This window comes from Grampus griseus (genome assembly GCF_964374135.1).
Source record: "Grampus griseus genome assembly, chromosome: 3".
In the NCBI taxonomy this organism is placed as follows: domain Eukaryota; kingdom Metazoa; phylum Chordata; class Mammalia; order Artiodactyla; family Delphinidae; genus Grampus; species Grampus griseus.
The window spans coordinates 122,324,999-122,349,286 of NC_139019.1; the positions used below are offsets into that span (position 1 = coordinate 122,324,999).

Genomic DNA, 24,288 nt, shown 5'->3' on the forward strand with positions numbered 1-24,288 from the left:
TATTTTTTAATATTTGATATAGTCAGATATTAAAGCCTTCATAAATGATTGCATTTGAGTTTGTAATCTGGTTTGGTAAGAAACATTAAGAAGTATTATGTAATACGTAGGGTGCCATGGTCTGTTCTTCAGCTTCAGAACTGCTTAATAGCATTATTTTTTGCTAGTAAATTCATCTTTTGTGATAGGTTAAAATTGAGTGTGCCAGACTTAAGTTCCTGAGAACTCTAAATTCTGATCACAAATTGCTTTGCTTTTCCTGGTTTTCTCCATAAGTATGTTGAGCTGCTATTTTACCCATAGCCAGTCAGCTCTGTTCTGTTCTAAAAATCATATTTTGCTCTCTATAAGTAACTAATAATATGAGTGTGTCCTTCCCCACCACCACCTCCCCTTTTGGTTGGATGGTAGTAAAAGACCTAACTATAAAATAATGTTCCATAACATAAGAAAATAATGTTTGAATCAATTCATAGGTGTGTTGTTTGGACTGGTGATGAGAGGGTCTTCTTTTATAATCCTACCACCCGTCTTTCTATGTGGGACCGACCTGATGATCTGATTGGAAGGGCGGATGTTGACAAAATTATTCAGGAGCCCCCTCATAAAAAAGGAATGGAAGAAGTGAAGAAACTAAGTAAGTTTTAAATTAGGAGTTACCCTCTAATTTTAATATTCTTTTAATATTTTTATGGAAAATGTGAGGCAATTTAGAAATCCTCTCTGTTTTCAAGGAATATAAGAAAAGGAATATTTGAGAAATGGAAAATAGACTGCTCTTCTAGGTTGAGTTCAATAATTTAAAAAATAGAGAATTTGGGTAAAATTATGTTTTGTAAAATATTATATATATTTTTTTAACTTCTTGTCCTTTTCAGGCTTGTCAGTCCAAGATATGTAGGTACTGCTCATGCTTGCTCCATGCTTATTAAAATGCTCCTCAGTGAGCCTTTTAGCACCTTTTGTGATTAGTAATATATATTTTGAAATAATCAAACTGTACAGAGTATTTTTAAAATAAAGTTTACTAAAGTTTTGTAAAATAAAAATGCAAAGGTCTTTTAAACCTGATGAAATATAGGGAAGGTAAGCCTTATTCCTGAGACTAAGGAGACTCCTGCACCTTATTAAGAGACAATCTTTTAATCTACTTTATGTTCAGATAGCATTTCAGTATATATGATATATAATAAATAGAAATATTTGTACATATTTTTATTGCATGTGTTTTATTGGTAATTTGCCATTGTATTGATATGGTTGTGTTTTTAAAGAACCCCCTTGTGTAGTATAGAAGCATGATAAATGAATCATTTAATAATTCAATTGAAACAAATCCTGGTATGTCATTTAATAATAATTGAGAAATCTTCGTAGATTATGTATACGTGGTACTAACATTTTCTGCTTACTAGTGAAACTTCATCTACCCGGTGCAGAAGATACAAGGATTTGATTCATTTATTTGATAAATACATGTGTTAATAAAGATTTCAAAATGAATCAAAGATTTAATGTAAAGGGAAGATGAATAGAGGAGGTTTAGAATTATCACGCTTTGTTTAATGTTTTATAAAGAAGTGTTATGAGATAGATATATAAACAGTAATTTTTTAAAAGAAAAGATTGTGTACCATGTGCATATACTATTCATAATATTTGAAATGTTTTTTTTTGCCAGGGCACCCAACCCCGACAATGCTATCCATCCAAAAGTGGCAGTTCTCTATGAGCGCAAGTGAGTGAACTATAAGTTGCAGCTTTAAAAAAAATGCTGCTAACACCAGTGTTCCAGTAGTGGTTAGTGGAAGGATTCATACCTAAATATTTAAATTTTTGCTTACTGATTTTATTTTATTTTATTTTTTGCGGCACGCGGGCCTCTCACTGCTGTGGCCTCTCCCGTTGCGGAGCACAGGCTCCGGACACGCAGACTCAGTGGCCATGGCTCACGGGCCCAGCCGCTCCGTGGCATATGGGATCCTCCCGGACCAGGGCACGAACCCGTATCCCCTGCATCGGCAGGTGGACTCTCAACCACTGCGCCACCAGGGAAGCCCCTGCTTGCTTATTTTTATTCTGATAGTTTAATTAAATTTTCTTATAGTTAAAGAAGAACAAGAATTAATGGAAGAAATGAATGAAGATGAACCTGTTAAAGCCAAAAAACGGAAGTAAGTAATACTTACTGTTTATGTAATTTAGGTAGATTTTTACCTTTTAAAAGCTGTGATTAGGTGCAGTCAGTTCATGATTGGGACAGGTAATGTGTTTGTTAGGAGACAGAAGTCATGATTGCTCTCTTTAGGCCTGTTATTAAAAAGCTTTGCTTCAGGATGTAGAAATGGTGTCCCTTCTGTTGCTAGATGTGCAAAAGATTTGGTTATTTAAATATGTATTATGAAGTCAAATGACATTTTAGGAGTTAGTTGATAAATTATTTTCAGACATTCATCATGCCTGAATTTTATAAAAATGTTACCTCCTTAATGTAGACCCCAACAGACACCATTCCAAAAATCTGATAAATGTAGACCCAGATTTCTCTCTCTTTTTATATACTGGTCACTTCACTAGTCCTTGTGTCCGTGGTCATTACTTGGAGGGAACCCATAAGCTTATTAGAAAGTGCTCTGAGAGAAAGAGAGTGGTATAAGTGGAAGTATTAGCTTGACCAGTGCTTGGTAAAATGAATGTTACTAACTATGGGGGGTGAAAGGGTGGGGTAGAAGGTGTTTGTGTATGGGCCGGGGAGGCATGGGACCATTATTTAGCAGCAAAAAGGAAAGTTTGAAGACGTTACTATGGACTGGTTTATCATAGTCCTTATCTGAAAAGGACAGATTGAATGCAGCCAAATTACGGCAAAGAAATCAGTAAGACAACCCCTGTCAAGGGTGGTTCTTTTTTAAAAAATTTTCTTTATTGGCAACAATGTTAAAGAAAGTAAGATATTAAAGAGTCACTCATAATTGACCACAGTAACAACAGCTGTTTGAATTTTTACAGTTGACTTTTTTAGTTCTTGACCAAATGTATAAGTATTTTTATTGGTTGTAATCAACTGAATTTGTGTTCTTTTTTTAAAAAATGTAGAATAAGATGTTTGTTTTCTTAATTATTATAAATGACTGTATTCATTCTGTTTATGTACCATAATTTTGGATGTTCCTACAATGTTAAACTTTTAGGTTGTTTTTAATTGTTTGTTCTTATAGACAACTCTGTAAGGTTTTTAACTGCTTTTATCAGGAGAATGTCAAAGAAGTCCTTTATGTGGATTGCCCGAGCTTCTCTATTTAGGTACAAAGCTAAAAGCCTATTTTTCCTGGCTTAGTTTTTCTTTATTTCTTTTATTGAGATAGATAGTGATAGTTTGTATTGTGACATTTTCATTTAGTATAATTCTATAAAGGTTATTTGTTTTCATTAGTTGTATTTCTTGGATGTCTTTTAACTCTTTATTTAAATAGTTCTTAAGTGAATTATTATAAGAGGGTATATTGTTTGGCAAATTGCTTTTACCTGTTTGTTTTGTGCATATCTTAGGTCACAGACTATCTCGCTAAGTTCCTGCAGGTCACGGACTATATCTTCTATTTTTGATTCATTCCCTAAATTGCCAGTTACCTCTCACTCTATTTGTGGGCTGGCCTTATTAGTTCCATTCATCTCCTGGGCTACCTTCATTTTCCTATATAGCATGCTTTTGAATTTCCTGATGTTCTGTTTTCCTAATTCTCTTAAGTTTATGCAGGAAATATGAACCAATTTTATTTTTATACTTAGCAGATCGAATTTAAGAAGGAAGATCTGCTTAAACACACCTGAATGTTACTGAATTACTTTTTTTGATTATTCACATGAATGGTCCTTCTTCATAGGGCAGAGGTTTGAGAGTTGACTCAATTTCATGTTTACAATCTCACTTGAGTACCGTACAGCAGCAGGGTTGCCCTTAGCCCTGAGGTGCATTTTTGGAGAAACAAGAAGTAGTTTAGTCATTGATGAACAGTTCTAATTCCACCTAACTACTCCGGGGCCTATGTTGCTCTCTGGGACCTGTCCTTCAACTTAAATCTCAACTTATCACCCAGAAAGTGAGTAAAAAAAATGTCAGGTAGGTAAGGTATATATCTCACATATCCACTTGGCCAGGTTTGCAGATATTTTATTTTCAAAATAAATATTTGAGATTACTAAGACTTATACCAATTTTTATTAGATTAAAAATTGTATGCATTTATAATGTAAAACATTTTGGAAAATATTGTTTTTCCTATATCATTTCAAGAACTAAAAACTATATTCTGTGCTGTTTGATTCTAACACATAGAGTTTTAATGCAATATTAGATGAGTTTTTTGTTTTTGTTTTTAAGTAAGGTAGTTCATTTTGTGTATCAGCTAGTGTCAGGGAGAGACAGCACATTAAAGGTATTTTTCATTCCTAACAATGCAGCCACTGTAACATCATTAGAAGCTCATTGTAACTTTATTATTATTATTTTAGTGAAAGTTGCTTATCCCTTAGAGTTTATTTGAAACCCTCAATATAATTCTTTTTTGCCAAAAATATGCTGCTCAGTAGTGAGTCTTGGATATTCCAGTGATTTTAAGATTTTAATAAGATTCCTTATTAATATTTTGTCAGTTGATGCCTATATTTTCTTTTTTATAGGAGAGACGATAATAAAGACATTGATTCAGAGAAAGAAGCTGCCATGGAAGCTGAAATTAAAGCTGCCCGAGAAAGGGCCATTGTCCCTCTGGAGGCCCGAATGAAGCAGTTCAAGGACATGCTGCTAGAGAGAGGGGTCAGAAAACAATCTTTGGGGGAGATATTTCTGTTTTGTATAAGTAATATAAATATGTCTTGCTAAAAGGTCAAATCTAAGGTTAGTGCTCATGTTGTGGGGGGCGGATAAGGGAAGCCTGTCAAATCACTGTACTCTTTCAAACAGCCTTTTTCCTGGCTAATGATATCATGTTTAACTAGATGCCATTTTACTGTCCTTTTAAGTACAAATAACATTTAACATTTATTGGGTCATTAAATTTTGGTGAGTAATATAAGACGAATATTAACATTACAGAATGGCGGACTACACGGAATAGGTAAGGTGTATGTGATTCTTTTAATATCTACAGAATGGCTTTTGGTTAAAGGAGAACTGGTACTTTATGATATTACTGTTAAGCTTAATTGAGAAGGGATTTCAACCTTTTGATTATATTCACAGATTCATTTGAGTAAGTAAAATTGTTCAACTTTAAATCCCAACGTTGTTCACAAGGTTGGAGCAAGCTTGGGAAATCAAAATGCAAATCTTCAAGGCTTTTTCTGATGTACTGATTTTTAAAATGTCACACAGTAGTGGTTATTTTAATGAGTAATTAAGTGTGTGTTATTTCTATATAATATAGAAATGTTCAGAGCCAATTAGTGTGGAAGTGTGCTATTGCTAGCCTCCCACTGCTTGTCATTTATTAGTGATGGAAACGGCAGTATGGCTTTTATTATGTGTCCTTTTTAAGCAGATGTCCTGTAGATTTCAAGCAAAATTATATGACCTTTCTGTTTTTAGAGCCAACTTAATTATGAGGCAATACATTTTTTTATTTTAAAGGTGTCTGCTTTTTCAACATGGGAGAAGGAGTTACACAAGATAGTTTTTGATCCTCGGTACTTATTGCTTAATCCAAAAGAGAGAAAACAGGTAAAAGGAAAATAACAGTATTTAAGTAATGTATATCCCTTGCCAGCACAATTTTTTAAATTAATTAATTAATATAAATTTATTTATTTATTTATGGCTGTTTTGGGTCTTTGTTGCGGTGCACCGACTTCTCATTGTGGTGGCTTCTCTTGTTGTGGAGCACGGGCTCTAGGCACGCAGGCTTCACTAGTTGTGGCACGCAGGCTCAGTAGTTGTGGCTCACGGGCTCTAGAGCACAGGCTCAGTAGTTGTGGCGCATGGGCCTCGGTGCTCCGTGGCATGTGGGATCTTCCCGGACCAGGGCTCAAACCCGTGTCCCCTGCATTGGCAGGCGGATTCTTAACCACTGCACCACCAGGGAAGTCCCCAGTATAATTTTTAAATTGTAAGGAATAAAGTACGATCCTTTATTTTTCTAACATAGTACTTTAAGAACAGTTTCATACCTTAGAACATAGTGATCCTTTGTGTGGACATTTCTGCCTCAGAAATACTTGGATTCTTTTGCCATTGTGGACATGGCTTTGCCTCATGCACATTTTGTCCTTATGCTTCATACATACTGATGTTATACCAAGGTTTCAGGGTCATTTCACATGCATTTATTAACTTAGTTTTTACTGGTCAAATGATGCAAATTTAATGTAGAAAAATAGCAAAATACAGATGAGTAAAAAGGAATAAAACCTACCTCCAATCATTTCCAGCTGATAGGCCCATTGTTGAACACTTGACCCTTCCCAACTGTTATGTGCTAATATACATATACATATATATGTGTCTGTATTGTAGATAGACAAGACTCAGTGTGTTTTTATCTCACACATGCTACCCACACAAATTCCACATCTATTAAGTGGCAACTGTTAAAATGTCTTTTCATCGTAAACTTAGAGTAATAATGGACGCTTCAAGGTCTCTACTGAACTAATAAGAATTATAAGAACTAGAGTTAACTTGTTACTGAGCTGCCATTTATTTCCACGATGATTCAGTGACACATACCATCTCATAGTGATTGCTGCTTCCTCTAAAGTGTTGCACACTTCCAACTTATATAATTCCTGAATTACCTGGACCACCCTGACAGTCATTTCTGTGAAATGGTGAGTATGTCGAACCACTTGCCATAGTGCTGTTGAGCTACACAATTTCATTTGGTAGAAGTAGTGTCCATCTTCCATATTTATAGTTTAATGGTTGTAATAATTCTCTGCACAGTTTGTACCATTATGCATGTAGGTCTAATCATAGACATTTTATGAAGAGATGAAATTTACAGTGTACCAAACATGTATTTTAGACTCATAATAGGAAGACATGACTTTCCATATGTATTTGCATCTGTGTTTCATGCACTGTAGTCTTTTTTATTTTAAACTATTTGTGTGTGATGGTCTCATTTTCACCTCAGTTGATGGCCCTATCAAAACCTATAAATTAGCTTGATTCTTTACTTTTCCCCACTGTGCATTTCAAGTCTTATCAGCAAAATCTACCTCCAAAACCTTTTCTAAATTATTTACCATTTATTTACCTCTTATTTACCATTTCCCTTGCTATACCCTAATTCAAGGTACCATGGTCATCTGTGTGGCCCCTAATTGATCTCCTTGCCTCCTTCCATTCTTGCTCTCCTCTGTAGTCAAGTTCTTTTTCCACACAGCAGCCAGACTAATTTTAAAGTTTGACAAATTAAGGCACTGTTCCCTTGCTTAAAAAATGTGCATTGCATACTATTTCATTTAGGATAAAATTGAAACTCTTTTTCATGACCTATAAGATTCTACATACACTCATGTCTGCATACTTCTCAAGCCTCTTTTTTTATGTTCATTTATTCTAGCCACGCTGGCCTTGATATGCCTTGGCCAATACAGGCATATTCTGGTACTTATTAGTCCCTTTTCCTGGAATGTTCTTCCCCTAGGTGTTTACATAGCTGACTAAATCATTACATTCAGATACTTGACCAGGTGCCTTCTGATTAACCTCTTTGCCTTCTTTACTTTCTTTGTAGCACTCAGAATTCTATCTAAAATTATCTTAACCATCTGTCTTTTCCTACCACAGAGGGCAGGAACTTTGTTTTGTTGATTGCTCTGTATGTGGTGCCTGGAACAGTGCTTTAACCTGAATATCCCTGAAGACTTAACTTTAAAACTTTTATGACTTTTACTCTTCATGGCACTGAGTGTTGCAGTTTCTGAGTTAAATTACAAGTGCATATTGAGAACTAAAATTCTTTTTTAATTTTGAAGGCATTTTATAAGCTGGTGGTATTATTAACTCCTTAATAGAGTTACAGTTAAAAAGAGAAAAAGTATCAAGCATTTTTCTGTTTTAAATAAAAACTCAAAGGTTCTCATACTTTTTGAGTAGAAATCTTTTTTTAAAACTGGAGTGTAAGGAATGAGGGAACGTAAAGCCGATTGTATTGGGAGGCATGGCACAAATAATTAGGAGAAACTTGGAAGCATACCAGAATTTCTAATTTTCTATGAGATGTTCATCTCAGAGAGTGAATCCTAACCTTGGTGTGGGATATCCTAGAGGAGAGGATATGAAGTTTTTCCCGGCTTCTGAAAGGAAACTTAATATAAATTCACTTGGCTTTTATTTATAATTTAGTACTTTTACAAGTAAGAACTGTATACTGAGATAGGAGAGGGGTTGGAAACAACACTCTTCCCCACTTCTGTTAACCTGCAGATACTTTCATGAGCTACTACAGTGCTATATTTAGAAGGTTTTGAAAATGACCTACATGCCTAGCAGGGGACTGCTGAGATAATTGTATATATTTCTATATAGTTTTTAAAGATTTGTGGATATATATGAACTTACCTGGAAAGAGGTCTGAAGTGTTTAAGTATTTATTTATTTATTTATTTGTTTGGTTGCGCTGGGTCTTTGTTGTGGCAGGGAGGCTCCTTAGTTGTGGCATGCATGTGGGATCTAGTTCCCTGATCAGGGATCGAACCCAAGGTCTTAAGTATTAAAAAAAAAAACAACTTCTTCTGTTTTACCTTTTTCCAAGATGTGCATGCACATTTTTAAGGAGCCACAGAGTTCTTTAAGATATGTTTGGAAAAATATTAGAGTGTTTTATCTTCCAGAAGACATTTCTTTCAGAGCCTTCTGACTTTCTTCAGTCTGGACTGGTTGCCCTCAACACCTGATGTACAGCTGTCATTTTTGAGGATGACAGCTCTTGATCATCATCCTGGGGATTTCCTTCATCTCTCTTTTTTTGTGGAGGGGGAAGTTTACCTGTCTCCTGCATTGTATGTCGTTTCTTTCTTGGTTTACTCTCTTTTAATGCATTCTATCTCTGTAGTAGCTTCCTGAGAGAATGTGCATGGGAAATAAATTTTTGAGGCCTTATGTATTTGAAAACACTTTTATTGTACCCTTATTTGGAATTGTTTGGCTTGCTAAGGAATTTGAAGTTGGAAATCTTGTTCCTTCAGGATTTTGAAGGCATTGCTCTGCATATAGTTTTCACTGTTAATTTTGGAACTTCTGTTTATTACTTGTTCCCTTGTATGTGGACCTTCTTATTTTTTCTGTAACATGTAGGATCTTCTCTTAGTCTTCAGTGTTCTGAAATTGCATGGTGATTGTGTATGGCTGGTGGAAGGGCCCTTTGTGCTAGGCACTTGGTGGCCCTTCCAATGTAGAAACTTTTATCTTTCAGTTCTTAGATTTTCTTGCATTGCTTTTTTGATTTCCTTCCAGCTGCTTTATTTTTCCATTCTGGGCCAGAGCATTTGTGCTCTGGGCTGGTCCTCAGAGTTTCGTATCTTTTCTCTCTTGTTTTCTATCTCTGTCTTTTTAAAAAACTTTCTGGATGATTTTTTCAACTTTATTGTCTAATAACCCTTCAGTTAGATTTTTTATTTTCTTTGTCATGCTTTAGGAGTTCTTTTTTTGTTGAGTTTTCTTGTTTCATGGTTGCAATGTCTTAATTTTATGATATAATTTAGGATTTTTGTCTTATTTTTCATTTTCCTGTATAGTCTCTCTTTCCCCTAAGTTTTTTCTGTCTTGGTCTCTTTTTTTCATGTTGGAGAGTATCCTTAGATGTTTTTGTGGACCCTAACTGCTGATGATTAAGACCAAGGCACTAAGGTGCTATTTGGGCACTCTTAGCATCTGGTGGGCTCGCATGATTGTTGGCTTTACTGTAGAACAGTGGTTCTCAACCAGGGCATTTTTGCCCTAGGGGACATTTTTGTTTGTCACAACTGAGGGAGTGCTGCTGGCATCTTTTGGCCAGCGATGCTGCTGAACATGATCTGGTCCAAAATGTCAAAAGTGCTGAGGTTGAACCCCCCCGCCCCCAGCCACCCCGCTGTAAGGTGATTTAGGCTAGTTTGTTGCGATCCTGCAGAGCAAGTAATTTTTAGGCTGGTTAGATCCTGGATAAGGACTTTTAGTCTCCTTGCTCTTGCTGCATTGGTTCTGAAAGAACTGTGTCTTGATATGTGGTAAGTAACTGCTTAATTCCCTGTTTTCTCAATCTGGTACGCCTCATTCTTAATTTATGTTCCCCCAGACCAGAGAGAGTGTTTTGCCTTTTAGAACAAGGGTCAGCAAATTTTTAACATAAAGGGTTAGATAATAAATATTTTAGGTTTTGTGGGCCACGTGGTCTCCGTCATGATTGTGTAACTCTACTGTTGTAGTGTGAGAAGACCCACAGATTTATGTAAAGGAATGAGCATGACTGTGTTCAAATAAAGCTTTATGGACACTGAAATTTAAATTTCATTTAATTTTCGTGTATCATGAAGTTTTCTCTTACTTTCCCCAGCCATATAAAAATATCAAAGCTATTCTTGTGCTGTAAAGAAAGAGGCAACAGGCCAGATTTGGCTAGCAGATTGCGATTTGGTAACCCTTACTCTAGAGAATAACCCCTTGCCTTACTGAGTTTCAGGAGTGGCAGTGCCCCAGATACATAAAGTTGGCAACGAGGATCTAGTGGTTAAACTGCTTCTTAAAAAGCTTTATTGTAGCATTACCCTATCCTCACTTCATGGGTATCTGGTGCTATCAATTCTGGAGCTGTGTGAGGATTCTCTAATTTACAAAATTGGTTACTTTGTTTTCTTGACTGCTGGTTTAGGGCCAGCTTTCTTGTATCTGCCAAATCCTTTATCACCTCTCCATGTGCTTTTCAGCTTCCAGAGTTGCTGTTTCTTTTTTCCACATTTCTCTGTTCTTACTGGTTTGTGACTTCAAAAGTTCATCACCTTGACTATACATTATTAAGTGGGAAAAAATATATAGAATATGTGTAAAGCAAGATTACATTCTGGGTGAAAATAATTATGTCTTAAAGAGAAGCGGGGGCTTCCCTGGTGGCGTAGTGGTTGGGAATCTGCCTGCCGATGCAGGGGGCGCGGGTTCGTGCCCCGGTCCAGGAGGATCCCACATGCTGCGGAGCGGCTGGGCCTGTGGCCCGTGTGGCCACTGAGCCTGCGTGTCCGGAGCCTGTGCTCTGCAGCGGGAGGGGCCACAGCGGTGAGAGGCCCGCATACCGCAAAAAAAAAAAAAAAAGAGAAGCAAAGATTCTACACTTTGGTATTTAGATTACCTATATGAAAGACTAACTTGTCAAATTGGTTTATTTTTGTAATAGGTATTTGATCAGTATGTAAAGACCAGGGCAGAGGAAGAACGCAGGGAAAAGAAAAACAAAATAATGCAAGCCAAGGAAGATTTCAAAAAAATGATGGAAGAAGCAAAATTTAATCCAAGGTATATGGTTTATTACTATCAAATATCGAAGTATGTATATATTTTCTCCTAGATCAGTTGAATATATATATGTGTGTATACACACATGCGCACACACACACACACACACACACATCTTTTGGACTTCTGGACATGAAGAACTTCTTGTTTCATTATTGGTTTCTGCCTTTCTAAGAATCTTCGTTCTTTGGAGGGAATCCCTGGTGCTCTGTGAGGCATTGGTTTTCAGGAAAGGGTACCTTTGTTTTAAAAGCTTCCCTCTGAGAATAAGTTTCCTTCTCTGGAAACTGGTAAATGATTAAAAATCTGTCCCTGTCTTCTTTAAGTTTTACACATAATGAATTGCAGAGTGGGAACATTATTTTGATTGAATTGAAGTGGTGAAGGACCTTTCATTTCAAAAATTTCGAAGTGTCTAGATTATTGTCTTGTCTGACATTTTCATTTAATTGTTAATATATATTGAATATATGTAAAGGGCTAAAGAAAAGGAGACATTTTAAACTTATGTGCTTATTAGCATTATAATAATAATGGCATCAGTTATTGGATATTTTAGATAGATATATGAACTTACACATATATGCAGTTAAAGTACATGCATATGTGTATGTATATTATCTCATTCAGTCTTCAAAACAACCAGTGTGATTCAGGTGCTCATATCCTACCTATTTTACAGATAAGGAAAGTAAGATATATGCAAATTAGGTAACTTCCCTGAGTGAATGTGGGATTTCAGCTGGGTTCCAGTATTACACAGAATAGTCAAGACAGGGAGAATCACTTTCTTGTAGAGATATTAAGTTGCTTTGAGTATACAAGAACATGGAGAATCTCTAAAACTATGGGGTAGAATCATGGAGTCTCTGGGTTAAATGGCACTTGTTATAAAAGTTTATCTTGTTTAAACAGTTACTTTTGTCAGTGGAGACAGGGAAGAGTATTGTTGTTTGGAAAAGTGTATTTGGTACACTTTTTCAGAAGTGTATATTTGAAAAATGAAGGGAAACTTAATGGTGTTATTAATACAGATTTCATAAAAGCAAGCTGAGTATTTGTGACCATAAAGAATGTAATATTCTTCAGAGGTTAACAGAGTTTCAGACTTTCCAGGGGGTCTTGGGCTTTTTCTTAATCAAAAGGGTAAGTTCATGGGTCAATGCAATTGCGACTGGGTTATAAAAGACGTTTTGGAAGGCAGTTGAGGAAATTGGAACATGAATTGGTATTATATAATATTAGAGATTAGTAATTTTCTTGAATATTGTGGTTATGGAAGAAAAAGTATTTAGCCTCAGGAGATGTATGCTGAAACGTTTATAGATGGAGTCTCATGATGTCTACAGGTTATTTTCAAATGATTCAGCAAAATATATCTATAAAAACCCTTTATGGGTCTGGGAATAATTGAGACTCCAATGAGATTTCTCTTTTGTGGATTTGACAAATTAAGTCTTGCTGTATCACAGTACCCTACTGATATTCTTATGGGGCAGATAGAATTGTTGAAGTGATCTTTACTATGCAGGTTATTTCAGAAAGTAAAACCATCAGGCACATAACTGGAAGTCTTAGCAGTTGGGGCATTGTGCTGTATTGCTAAGTTGATGCATTTGAATACTAGCATAGAGATTAGGACCAATTTTAGTAAGTAGTAGAAAACAAAGAGGAAAAACTTAAAGTTGAGAAAATACCGTCCATAGAGCTACTTTGAATTGGGAAAAGACCACTAACTGTTCTTCAGTACAGTTCATAGATATAAAGCACTGGAGTTTATTCCAAGGGAAGGAATGGCTGGGGAGAATTACCTAACTTTAGTGCCTGTTTCTTCTATGTCTTTTTTCTTTTCTAATGGAAATTTCAGGTATACCTCCTATGGTCAACTGCGAGTCACTATACTCTTTCCCATCCCCTACCACCAACCAACTATCCACCTCACTTTTTTCCTGCAAAAGATTCTCTACCTTATCTGTTATAAAATAGCATTTTTGGAATTAAAAGATGAGTCATATGAAAACATCTGTATGGGAATCTAATGCTAAAACTTCATTTTAGTCTCTTCTGGTAAAAAAAAATAGATATATTTTACATATTTTTTAACCTATTCTAAATAATATAAGTATGTATAAAATAATTGAATTCTCACTTTTATACATTGATTTTACATTTTAAAAAGTTTATTTAATCATAGTAATAATTGCTTTTTTTGTCTTAAAATTATAAAGCAAGGTATACTTAATTTATCATGAAAAGAAAATAGGTTTAATGGACTACATATTATCCCTTTTCTGGGGTATGCATTTTTATTTTACCATATAATTTTAATATGGTTACATATCCATTGTATGTATATGTGTGGTTACATACCCAGTTTTGCAATGTATCCTTTTGTTAAAAATGTTGAATTAATGAAGTTAGATATTTTGAGTAATACCAGTTGCATATAAAAAGATTGTTAGAATCTGGCTTTGGTTAGCAAAGCTTAAAAATAGCAAATGTTAGGGCTTCCCCGGTGGCGCTGTGGTTGAGAGTCCACCTGCTAGTGCAGGGGACACGGGTTCGAGCCCTGGTCCGGGAGGATTCCACATGCTGCGGAGCGGCTGGGCCCGTGTGCCACAACTGCTGAGCCTGCGCTCTGGAGCCCGCGGGCCACAACTACTGAGCCCACGTGCCGCAACTACTGAGGCCCGTGTGCCTAGAGCCTGTGCTCCGCAACAGGGGAAGCCACCACAGTGGGAAGCCCGTGCACCGCAACGAAGAGTAGCCCCCCCTGCTTGCCACAACTAGAGAAAGCCCGCGCACAGCAGCCAACACAGCCAAAAATAAATAAATAAAATAAATTTATAAAAAAAAAATAGCAAATGTTAGCAGTGAGTAGTACGCTTATTCTTCAGTTGATGTTTTAAACTCCAAATTCTGAAGTTAACCAGCCAGTTTTTTCTTGATAATTAAAGTAGTAATTTAATCTTTGTGTTAATACCTAAGCGGAGGTGTTTTATTTTTGAATTGAGATAAGTAGTTTTATAGGGGAAAGTAAGCTTTATTTTTCACCTCTAAAAATGTGCTAAATATGGGAGTGTTTATTATAAGAGTGAATTCTTATTATGTAAGGTGAAATATATTCAAATATATGAAAGCATTATAAATGCCTTTTATTCATGAAGAAATTTTTTAATACTTAGTTTCATTAGCCCTCATAGACCTTAATTTTCCATATCTCTGCTGGAACTCCCTAATTGTTCATCCATTAAGATCATGTCTTTGAACATATTTTTTAATTCTTCCAATATAATTATAATAGTTTTGTTTTTTTTTTTTTTTTGCGGTACACGGGCCTCTCACCGTTGTGGCCTCTCCCGTTGCGGAGCACAGGCTCCGGACGCGCAGGCTCAGCGGCCATGGCTCACGGGCCCAGCTGCTCCACGGCATGTGGGATCCTCCCGGACCAGGGGCACGAACCTGCGTCCCCTGCATCGGCAGGCGGACTCTCAACCACTGCGCCACCAGGGAAGGCCAATTATAATAGTTTTAAAGGATTTGTCTGTACCTAAAACAACATCTGGGCATCCTGGGATAATTTCTATTGGCTTAAAAATAATTTTTCATATGGATCCCATGTTTCTTTGTATGTTTAGTGATTTTTAATTGAATATTGGAAATTGTGGATAATAGGTAGAGACTTGAATCTGTTATCTTTCTCTCAAGAGTGTGTATTCTTATTTTAGCAGGCCAGTCACTTTAATTTTAGGTTTGAGTTTCTGCTTTGTTAGTATGGATCTCAGAAAATGGAAGGAGTTTTTGTCAAACTTCCGACTTTGTCTCCCTTGTGGATCTTTTGTGGGCTTTGTTGTCTTAATATTGTTCTTTTTCCAGCACTATTCAGTGTCTGGTATCTCTTTTTTGCTCTTAAGCATGTAGCAGTTTGGTACCGGGAGTGGTCTTTCTGCTGTTTTATAGCTTGGCCTTGGCTATCTACTTATTCATGAGAGATTTCGAAATGGTGTTCTTCTGGGGTAGTACCCTCTTTCTATAGCTTATTCCTCTGCCATTTTAGCACCGAAACTCTGATCTCTGCTGCTTCTAGCTCATTGGGACCACTGTACTCTGCTTGGACTCTACCTCTTTGCATTTTGGGAAATTGTCCTGAGGCACAGTGCCACGGGGCTTCTTACCTCAGTCTTACTCTACCTGTTGTCCACTGCTTGAAATCAGTTGCCTCATATATTTTGTCTGGATTTATAGTTGCTTATGGAAGGAGAGCTAATTCAATAAGAGTTACTCCACCATGGATGGAAGCAAGAATTCAGCCTCATCTTAGGGTGGAAATAGATGGACTCTTTAAGTCTCTTGAAGTACACAAATTCTTTGCTCTCAGATGTCTATCCCCCTAACACTATGCTGATAATATACAGATCTCTAACCACATTTTCACTCTTTAGCCCTTTCACTCCTTTCTGTAGGCAGATTTGGGACTCATTGTCTTGTTGGCACATATTCTTACTGGGAAGATGGTATCGTCTGCTATACCTTTCTACAAGTAGAAAAAGCTCTACCAAAGTTAGCACACTTGCCATTTTGTTACAGAGCTACTTTTAGTGAATTTGCAGCCAAGCATGCTAAAGATTCAAGATTTAAAGCAATTGAAAAGATGAAAGATCGAGAAGCCTTGTTTAATGAATTTGTGGCAGCTGCAAGGAAAAAAGAGAAAGAAGATTCGAAGACCAGAGGTGAGAAGGTAAGATGGTTTTAGTTCCAGTGGTGTGATTGATGGGAGTGTGAATGGGAAGGGACTGAACTGGGGCTGCGTTTCTAATCTCATTCATGGGCATACATAACAGGACCCACATTTATTGTTTAGCTTTTTAAGTTAACTTTTACAGTTGTTTATATTATCACTTCACTTCAATAATGCATACATTTTAGTAGTGTCACTAAGCTGCATAGATTTTCTTTAAATTTTATTAATACTAGGATGCCCAATAAACCCAGAAGTGGTTATTAGGCCTATCTATTCACTGGTGCCTACCTGCTAAGATTTCAAGGTTCTTTATAGGTAGTAACATTTAAGTTTTTCAAAAAGCTTCTTTATATTTTTTGCCCTCTAAAAGATAGCATTTTGGTGACTTTCTAATCTTTTAGTAAGCATAGCTTACATATGAATTATTGCTTATCAGAATTAAAGGTCAGCTATTAAAGATTAATGAATTCCAAATGTCATTTGACAGTGGTGTCAGGAGTGGAGAGGAGCTCACCACTGAGGAGGCAGACTGGTAGGGAGGTGGCACCAGTGGTGCGTAAACCATCAAAACATGCAGCCACTGTCCTTAGTGACCCTGTGTGCTTTGTGAATAGAGAAAAAGAACCTCTGAAGCTTTATCATTCTTGACATTTAAAATTGCCTCTTATTCTAGAAAGTTAAAATATTACAGATTCTATTAAGAAATGTTGTTATGGAAGTAACACCAATCTTATTGGGAGGAAGCCTCTTTCATTGAAAATAGCAACAGTATTAGGTGAAATAACTTTTGTCAGAAATAACTGAAATTTCCTGATTATCTGATTTATTATGCTTCAAGGTAGATTTTTCGAGAATTATTTCACTGTTGACTATCTTTGGTAAATGATTATGCTTCTCAGAGGAAATGTGCAAGGTTGAGCTCTGCATAAACATTTTGACTGTTGAATTAGAATCATGTCAATGAATTGTTTGCTACTTTTGACTTTTAGTAAGAACCTATTTTTTTTAAAGAAAACCAAGTAAATAAATGATTGATACTGTATGATTGCTTTTAAACAAACTGAATGTTTTTCTCTTTGCATTTGTAACTAATGTTCTTTTTCTGAACACTTTTTTTGGTAATTATTTTATGTATTCTGTTTTATAACAAGTGGGTAGACTTTACAGTTTTGTGCTGTGTGGCCTGTCAATCAGTTTGGTTTGACAGCTGTCAATCACTGCTATGCAAAGTATTATGGGATTCTCTAGTGAGGAAAGAATTGATATCTCTCTGTGTGGTCACTTTAGCCTCCCACAGTTCCGGTACATTACATTTTTTTTAGTCTTTTTCCTTATGAAGTAATGAGAGTTGTGCCCAGGATGTGTTAATTAAAATAAAAAATTAAATAGACATTACATCTAAATGAACTTAATATATTCAGCTTTACTTTCTTTTGATTGTAAAATTTGAATTCTCTAAATTAAAGGTTTATCTTTGTACTATTACATTGAAAAAAAAGGAAATTACCGAAGTAAAACTTTCTCAGCCAGTTTAAAGAATACAAAATCAATTACTAACTAGCTTATGAAAGCAGAAATCTTTATAAAGGTTTAAATGTACTTTTTATACTTACATTTTGAGAAGTATCTGGTTAGTGAAGTTTTATCATTTCATGACTTTCACTGTGTATTTATTCTTATGAAGTATATTGGCAGTACGTTTTTTAAAAATGGCATTTTAGCTGTGTGTAATTGAATAATAAACTGGTATATTGGAGTTTCTTTGTTCTTAAGATTCCTAACTGGTCTTTGTAACATTGAGAGAGTTGAATCAATAGCTGAATAGTAAAAATTTAAAGGTAATTACTTGCTGAGTCAAAAACCTGTGAAGGGCATTGACTTTTGGTGAAATCCTTTTTTCCCTTTAGTAGGCATTTTCAAGCTAAAGGGTGCAATCATCATTTTCATGTAGCTTTTCACTGGTAGTTTTATTAAAAATGCCCCAAAGCTGTTTTACTGGATTATTTTGTTTACCAAAGTAGCTACCCTCTAGTTTTTGTTTATTTGATTATAATTTATTATTATAACCAATTTTTATTAAATTGTGTTTCAAATAATTTATTTTTTGGAACAACAGATTTGAAGTTGCATATAATGGAGTTAATCCTCTTATGAAGTTGGCATTTTTCTCTCTTCTCTCTCTTTTGAATTAGCTGCTGAGCAATTTTTGTTTCAGTACATTTGGCTGAGGAAACTATTTCTCCCTTTTTAACTAAACAGCTTAGTTGGTAAGGTACTTCCATTTTTGGAGAGAAGAAAATATGGACAGTAGGACCTTGAATTGTTGCTAATGGAAATTGACATTTATGCAGTTGTTAAATAATTCTTCTCATATAAAAAGCAGCTTCAAAAAAAAAAAAGCTTCAGTAAGCCATTTGTAGCCTGTCATGGTAATATCCACAGTGAAGGAAGTTAAATTTTATTTAAAGTTCACTTTGTTTATACATCATATATTTTTTAAACTATATGATAATTATTTATAGGCTTCATGTCTAATGTTTGAAATATTTTTAAGTTAATGTGAATTCTTATGGCTTAGAAAGATTCCTATTTGATGCAGCTTATATGTTTTATTTAACGTAAATTTTGCCTTCTAGTTATCCCATGCATCTGGGAATTTGGTGTTCATTGTGTCAGATACAAAGTTAGACAGATGAACAGAAAAGTTGTGTTACATCGCTACCTCAAGTATAGTTTCTTTATTGCCATCTAGAAATATTGGGCTTATGAGTTATTTCTCATTAATCCTAACAGTCAAGAGCCAAGTTAGGTGAGTGAAGAAATCCACAGCTGAATAGCTCATATTTTAAAAAGTTCTCTAATGCAGAAGCTCTGTTTTTATAACCTTACAAGTGTTTTCTAGAAAGGACATCTGCCTCCCTTTTAATCCTCTATTAGGAGAAATGAGGTTACAGCGAGAAGTGAGAGAGTTGGAATAGGCAGAAGGAATGATTCATTTATTTTGTGCCCACACAGAAATTCTGATTCCATTTCTAATTTCTCACTCCCTTGGTCAGGTAGGAAGGCAGCATGTTTAATTCCTATGGGGAGGAGAGGTTCTTGACCTGGTCAGAATCCTCTGTTGAAATGACTTTAGCTACCTCGGATGTCTTCCCTGGTAGCAGTACATAATAATTTAAATGAGACTGAATTTTAGAGGAGGTCCTCAAAGTGCATAAAGACAAATGCCTTGTTTATTCTTATAAAAATATTATTTAAAAAAAAATATTATTAAAGTAAAATTTTTCTCTTATTAAAGTAAAATTTTTAACAATTCTAACAAATTTTTCCAGTTTTAAGAATTTGGAAGAGACGTTCTAAGTATTGTATACGTTGACACTAAAAGGTTAATATTATTTAATACCTTTAGTATAATGTTACTAGCTTGGTACTTGATTTGTTAACGTTAATTTCATTGACACATATTCTGGTGAAGGCATACATGTTTAATGGCTAAAGAGCACAGGAAATCTGAATATAGTGTTTTTTTTAGAAATGACTAACTATGACCATAGAAATTCTATAATTTTCTTATATATAAAGGTAAAAACATTGCTCTTTTTCAAAACCAAAATATAAAAGTTTATATTTTGTTTGTTTTTACACATTTGACAGTATAGTTTCAGATTTGTAATGAATAAAACTTGCTCTTTGTGCTCAACTGTTTCTAAATTCCCCTATTAATTTTAACAGTTTTATTCATCTGCTTTTTAAAATATTCTTGCTATCTTGATGTTAAAGTATTTTTGCCATTAGTTCATAAGCCTGAATCTTATGGCAAATTCATATTCTTCATAAAAACATGACAGTTCTGAGATCAGAAGTTATAAACAACCTAAAAAAGTTATTTCTATATTTGAATAATTTCATTGAAGGATATGATTTATTTTGAATTTGGTAGATTTTAAATGAGAGCCTATATGTGTATTGATTTTTATATTTCTCATAAAAGAGCAATTCTGATATTCTTTTTTACTAAAATTCTGCTCTAACTGCATTAAACAAGTTATTCTCATCTTTAAGGTAAGTGAACTTTTTTTCTAGTTGTAAACATTTATATATGAGGAATTTCTTACGGCATATTGTTTTCCTCCCACCTCACACCTGTTTTGAAATACAGATAAAATCAGATTTCTTTGAACTATTATCTAATCATCACTTGGACAGTCAGTCTCGATGGAGCAAAGTAAAAGACAAAGTAGAAAGTGATCCACGTTACAAAGCAGTGGATAGTTCATCAATGAGAGAAGACCTTTTCAAACAGTACATTGAAAAAATAGCCAAGGTAACCATTGTGTTTACTCATATAGTAACCATGGAATAGTAAAATTCTTAATTGCAGTGTAAAGCCATTTGCTACTGTTTTGGGTTTAGAATTTTTCTTGTTGGTATTCCTAATACTCTCTAGTAGTTGACTTTGAAATGAGTATTTAGGTATATTGGTTAAAAACTAGGTTTGAAATTTTGTATTTGGCCAACTAGTTATTCTGTGGAGGCATATTTTGATGGAGTTAGTAAGAAGGTTAATGTAATTTCACTTTTACAGAATTTAGACTCAGAAAAAGAAAAGGAGCTTGAAAGGCAAGCCCGCATTGAGGCAAGCCTCCGAGAAAGAGAAAGAGAGGTGCAGAAGGCTCGTTCAGAACAAACAAAAGAAATAGATCGAGAGAGAGAACAGCACAAACGAGAAGAAGCTATCCAGAATTTCAAGGCTCTTCTGTCTGATATGGTATTACTCTTTTGCTTTTTTCTCTGAAGTACTGGATGTTAGAAATCTATTACATTACCTTATTAGTGGACATTTTAATATTCTTTAAGTTGACTCAGAGATATAATTTAGTAAGTTACCTATGAAGTATTTTAAAATTGAGTACTTGGTATTAACACCATTAGAATAGGAAAACCCTAGTTATTTAAAATTTTCAGAGGTTTGATGTTTTGTATAAAAATTCATGGTCTTTTAGTCTCAAAGCTTTTTAAAAAATTATCCTTGATGAAGTCATCTTAAATCATCACACACTTGCATGTCATAGTAATAAAGTGTGCTGAACATGAGTTCATCTTTAGATGATTTGGGTCATCATTGTGATGATCAGTTATTGTACATGTAGATGGTATGGAATGTAGGACTGGAGGTTTACTGACCCCTGGGATTTTTTTGAAAATCCTCCTGTATTATCCAGGGTTGTTGAGGTAGGTAGGGTTTTTTGTCCCTACACCGAATGTCCCCAGACCACTCTGCTGTTCTATTTGTTTTTTCTTCTTCTCTTCGTCACTGTCTCTCCTCCTGTTTCTTTTCTTTCTTTCAAGAAAGCTCTTCTCATCACTCCTGTTGCTTCTTCTGATTTCTTCCCTTGCTTCTGCTGATCTGTTTTCAATGACTTTTTTCTGTTCTCTGGGCAATTACAGTTGTTTCTTGTTTTCTGTCTCTGCCTCTGCTTCCCCCAAATTCATCCTCTTTATTGCAGTCACAGAAGTCTTTGTAAAAAGCAAATCTGATGATTTTGTCACTCTGCCTGTTACTTGAAGAAGGTAAAGGTCCTTCCTACTTCTGGAAGTTCCCTACATTTCAAATTCAGGCTCCTTAGCATAATATAAGAAACTGTTCATTCCTTGACTCCCTACCTTCATATTACCTTATCCTCTGGTTTCCTCTCTTGCCCCCTAAGCTGTAGCCTTGCTGAACTTACCTTTAATGAACCATACTTAGTTTAATGAATGCTACCATTACACATGCCAATCCCTCCACCTATAATGTTTTTATTTTTTTATTATTATTATTATTTTTTGCGGTACGCGGGCCTCTCACTGTTGTGGCCTCTCCTGTTGCGGAGCACAGGCTCTGGATGCGCAGGCTCAGCGGCCATGGCTCACGGGCCCAGCCGCTCCGTGGCATGTGGGATCTTCCTGGACCGGGGCACAAACCCGTGTCCCCTGCATCAGCAGGTGGACTCTCAACCACTGCGCCACCAGGGAAGCCCTATAATGCTTTTAAATTTCCCACCACAGTGGCAAACTTTGTCATTCTTGAGGAGCACACTCAAGTATCTCTCTGTAAGGCTGATCCTGACCCATCTGGGCAGATTTGATCTCACTGTTGCCATTTACCAAACTTGTGCTCAGCATATGCCTTTGCAGCACTTATTACATGTTAGTGCAGTTCTTTATCTTCCCTACAAAAAGTAAGCCCTTTGAAGGAAGACATAACTGTGTTATTTATTTAGTATTCCCAGTGCCAAGTTCAGTGTTCACCTGACATAGTTTTAGGTGCTTGATAAATGTTGTTAAGTCCCAGACTGAGCTCAAGAAAAAACTTTTTTATCTGGTGAGCTGCTTGTGCTGTGAGATGGTATATTTCCTCTTTTATTTATATCCATTTCTACTACTAACAGAAGTTGGTAAGATGTTCAGTAGGTACCTAGGTACTTAAAGTTCTTAGGGACCATGGTTGATGGGAGATATCTTCTCTTCATCCTTGCCACCTCTAAACCCATACTACATAACTTAGGTGAGCTCTGGGAGGTGAGATTTCTGGCTTAAAGAAGTAGATGTTCAGTGACTGCTTGACTAAGATGGAGTCATCAGAAACTTCTTTTATTAAGTGTATTGTTCCTAAACCAAATAATTGAGTCTTTTATTGATGAAATAATGAAAAGGTAAGTCTGTTTGGTGATAGATACCATTCTCTATTTTTAGGTACGTTCTTCAGATGTGTCCTGGTCTGATACTCGGAGGACTCTTCGGAAAGATCACCGCTGGGAATCTGGATCCTTGTTGGAAAGAGAGGAGAAAGAGAAGCTTTTTAATGAACACATTGAAGCACTTACCAAAAAGAAGAGGGAGCACTTTAGGCAACTTTTGGATGAAACTTCTGCAGTAAGCGGCTCTTACTTTTCTACTTTAATCTAGGTGAATCTTTGTTAATAATTCCCAAAGTAAAACATTGATATGACTTTTAACGTCATTCTCTTTAGACCCATTACTGGAGTTCATGGGTTTTATGACACTTTCTTCTCTGATTTTTTTGTTTGTTTGCTTAAGTAAAATGTTGATGGTACTTTCACTGTTTAGAAGTTACTTCCTTTTGCAGTTTTTAAGTTCGTATATGCTCCCTTAGTAATTCCATATGTCCTTAGCTGTGTGTGATCATTGATGCTTCCTGATGATAGAGTTAATAGATTCCTTCTTTTGCTCCATTTTCAATTTGGTACCGTGGCCCTCTTGTTTGGCAGTTTGTACCCTCTGTTCAGGTTTTGCTCCTATTATCTGATCTCTCTTTGGTGATGGTTTCTTCAGAAGTTACGATGTTGCCCATGTAGATACAGGGTTTGCAGGTGATTGTCTTAGGTCATCTTGAAAGTATGGCCATGAACATAACTCTTGTGGCAAGCCAACAAAAAGAAATTGCATTAAAGCTGCTTCCCTGTCCCTAACTTAGTCCAGTTATGCTTGGGCATTACAAGAGATTGCAGGTCAGTGTAATGTTATGTACCATATGTGCTGCAGTTTGATCCCCTCGATAAAAGTGAGTTCTATTTATGTTTTTTATTCACTTGTCTTTCAAAGATTACCTTAACATCCACGTGGAAAGAAGTAAAAAAAATCATTAAGGAAGATCCTCGGTGCATTAAGTTCTCCTCCAGTGACAGGGTAAGAAAATTTTGTCTGAGATTTGCTTTCAGTTTATAAATATTAATTGGGTGCTTAATCAGCAGCATTAATATCTTGACTGAAATGAAGTTGATGGTTTTAAGTGAATAACTTTTAAGTGTATGAGAAATAAATCTGAATTTCAAGTTTATATTTTCTTTCTTGTACAGTATATTAACAAGACAGCACAAGAGGAACTTTAAAAATTTAATCCTTGGGGTTAAGCCTGTGTTTTGGGATCTTCTAAGAGACTAATGAAGCTATAGTTTTTATTTATTGTATAGTCAGGTCCCACTAGATAGATATTATTCAGCCTGGCAGTTGGTACCAGGCTATCAAAGTGCTTGACTCTTACAGCCACGCTAGCAGA

General features: G+C 35.6%; 1 protein-coding gene across 6 annotated transcripts in view; it reads left to right on the top strand.

Annotated features, from left to right (window-relative positions):
- TCERG1 (transcription elongation regulator 1) overlaps positions 1–24,288 on the top strand; it is a 60,190-nt gene that overhangs the window by 32,589 nt on the left and 3,313 nt on the right. For 5 of the 6 annotated variants that reach the window (XR_014296454.1, XM_082650047.1, XM_082650048.1 and 2 more), the window contains 11 exons: positions 477–637; positions 1,682–1,738; positions 2,108–2,174; positions 4,681–4,816; positions 5,630–5,719; positions 11,370–11,488; positions 16,076–16,226; positions 20,389–20,553; positions 20,815–20,997; positions 22,965–23,144; positions 23,835–23,918. Coding sequence is in view for 5 of the 6 variants with exons in the window: in XM_082650047.1 (XP_082506173.1) it covers positions 477–637; positions 1,682–1,738; positions 2,108–2,174; positions 4,681–4,816; positions 5,630–5,719; positions 11,370–11,488; positions 16,076–16,226; positions 20,389–20,553; positions 20,815–20,997; positions 22,965–23,144; positions 23,835–23,918 (1,393 nt within the window). In the remaining variant the exon portion in view is untranslated. Of the gene's footprint in view, positions 1–476; positions 638–1,681; positions 1,739–2,107; positions 2,175–3,549; positions 3,649–4,680; positions 4,817–5,629; positions 5,720–11,369; positions 11,489–16,075; positions 16,227–20,388; positions 20,554–20,814; positions 20,998–22,964; positions 23,145–23,834; positions 23,919–24,288 lie in introns of all 6 variants that reach the window. The other variant, XM_082650051.1, reaches the window with a different exon arrangement.